The sequence below is a fragment of the Opisthorchis viverrini genome, assembly GCF_000715545.1.
Source record: "Opisthorchis viverrini unplaced genomic scaffold opera_v5_15, whole genome shotgun sequence".
Lineage (NCBI taxonomy): Eukaryota > Metazoa > Platyhelminthes > Trematoda > Opisthorchiida > Opisthorchiidae > Opisthorchis > Opisthorchis viverrini.
The window spans coordinates 1784644-1785586 of record NW_008751671.1 but is presented as its reverse complement, the minus strand read 5'-3'; the positions used below and the strand labels follow the sequence as shown (position 1 = coordinate 1785586).

Sequence of the window (943 nt, the reverse complement as noted above, 5' to 3'; positions counted from 1 at the left end):
ATCGCCTGGCAGCTATAGGCCTATAAGCCTCACTAGCGTGCCGTGCAAGGTGATGGAACGCTTTCTGGAGCGAGCTATCCTAGATCACCTTACTTCCAGCAATCTGATATCTCCAGCTCAACACGGATTTTCCCCAAACCGCTCCTGCGTGACAAACATACTCGTGTTTATGGATAGCTTAACCCACGCCAAGGACGAGGGACTCATATCGGGTGCCATATTTTGTGACTTCTCAAAAGCATTTGATGGGGTCCCACACGTCCCGCTGCTCCACACACTCGAGTCTTGCGGGATTCAAGGGAAAATCCTTCGCTGGATCAAGGCGTTCCTATCAGACAGATCATTCCGAGTGAGAATAGGGTCGACCTACTCCTCTCCAGCGCCGGTCTCCATTGGAGTTCCTCAAGGCTCCGTCTGGAGACCACTCCTGTTTCTGATCTACGTCAACGACCTCCAGACATTCTTGCGAGTCCATATTTACTTTTTGCGTGTGACTTGAAATCCTGGAGTTCCAATGCCAGTGCTCTCCAAATGGATGTAGACGCTGCCAAGCAGTGGTCGTCGGACTGGCACCTTCCTCTGAATGATGAAAGTGCGTCCATATGTCGTTTTGAGGGATTCAGCGAATGCCTTTGTTATGCATGGTAAAAAGGGACCGGAAAACATCATGAGGACCGACGCAGAAATGGATTTGGGCGTCTGGGTCTCCCCAAACTTGCCCTTCTCACTGCACGACGAGTAGTCGGCCCAAAAGGCATCCGCCATTTTACGGATGATCCGATGCACCTTCTCCCGTCTTACGCGCGTTTACTTCCAAATACTCTATGAGGCCTACGTCAGACCGCCCTTGGAGTACGCCAACCAAGTTGTCTACTCAGGACGCACGAAAGATGTCACCCTCATTGAGCGTGTCCGGCGGGCCGCCACGAGAATGGTTGCCGGC

At 52.3% G+C, this 943-nt stretch overlaps 1 protein-coding gene across 1 annotated transcript in view; it reads left to right on the top strand.

The window, feature by feature from the left end:
- Positions 1–943, top strand: part of T265_01410 (hypothetical protein) — a gene marked incomplete at both ends in the record, with an annotated part of 40295 nt that overhangs the window by 8118 nt on the left and 31234 nt on the right. Inside the window, one exon of the mRNA XM_009165436.1 lies at positions 300–592. Within this exon, the coding sequence (XP_009163700.1) occupies positions 300–592 (293 nt within the window). The remainder of the gene's footprint in view (positions 1–299; positions 593–943) is intronic.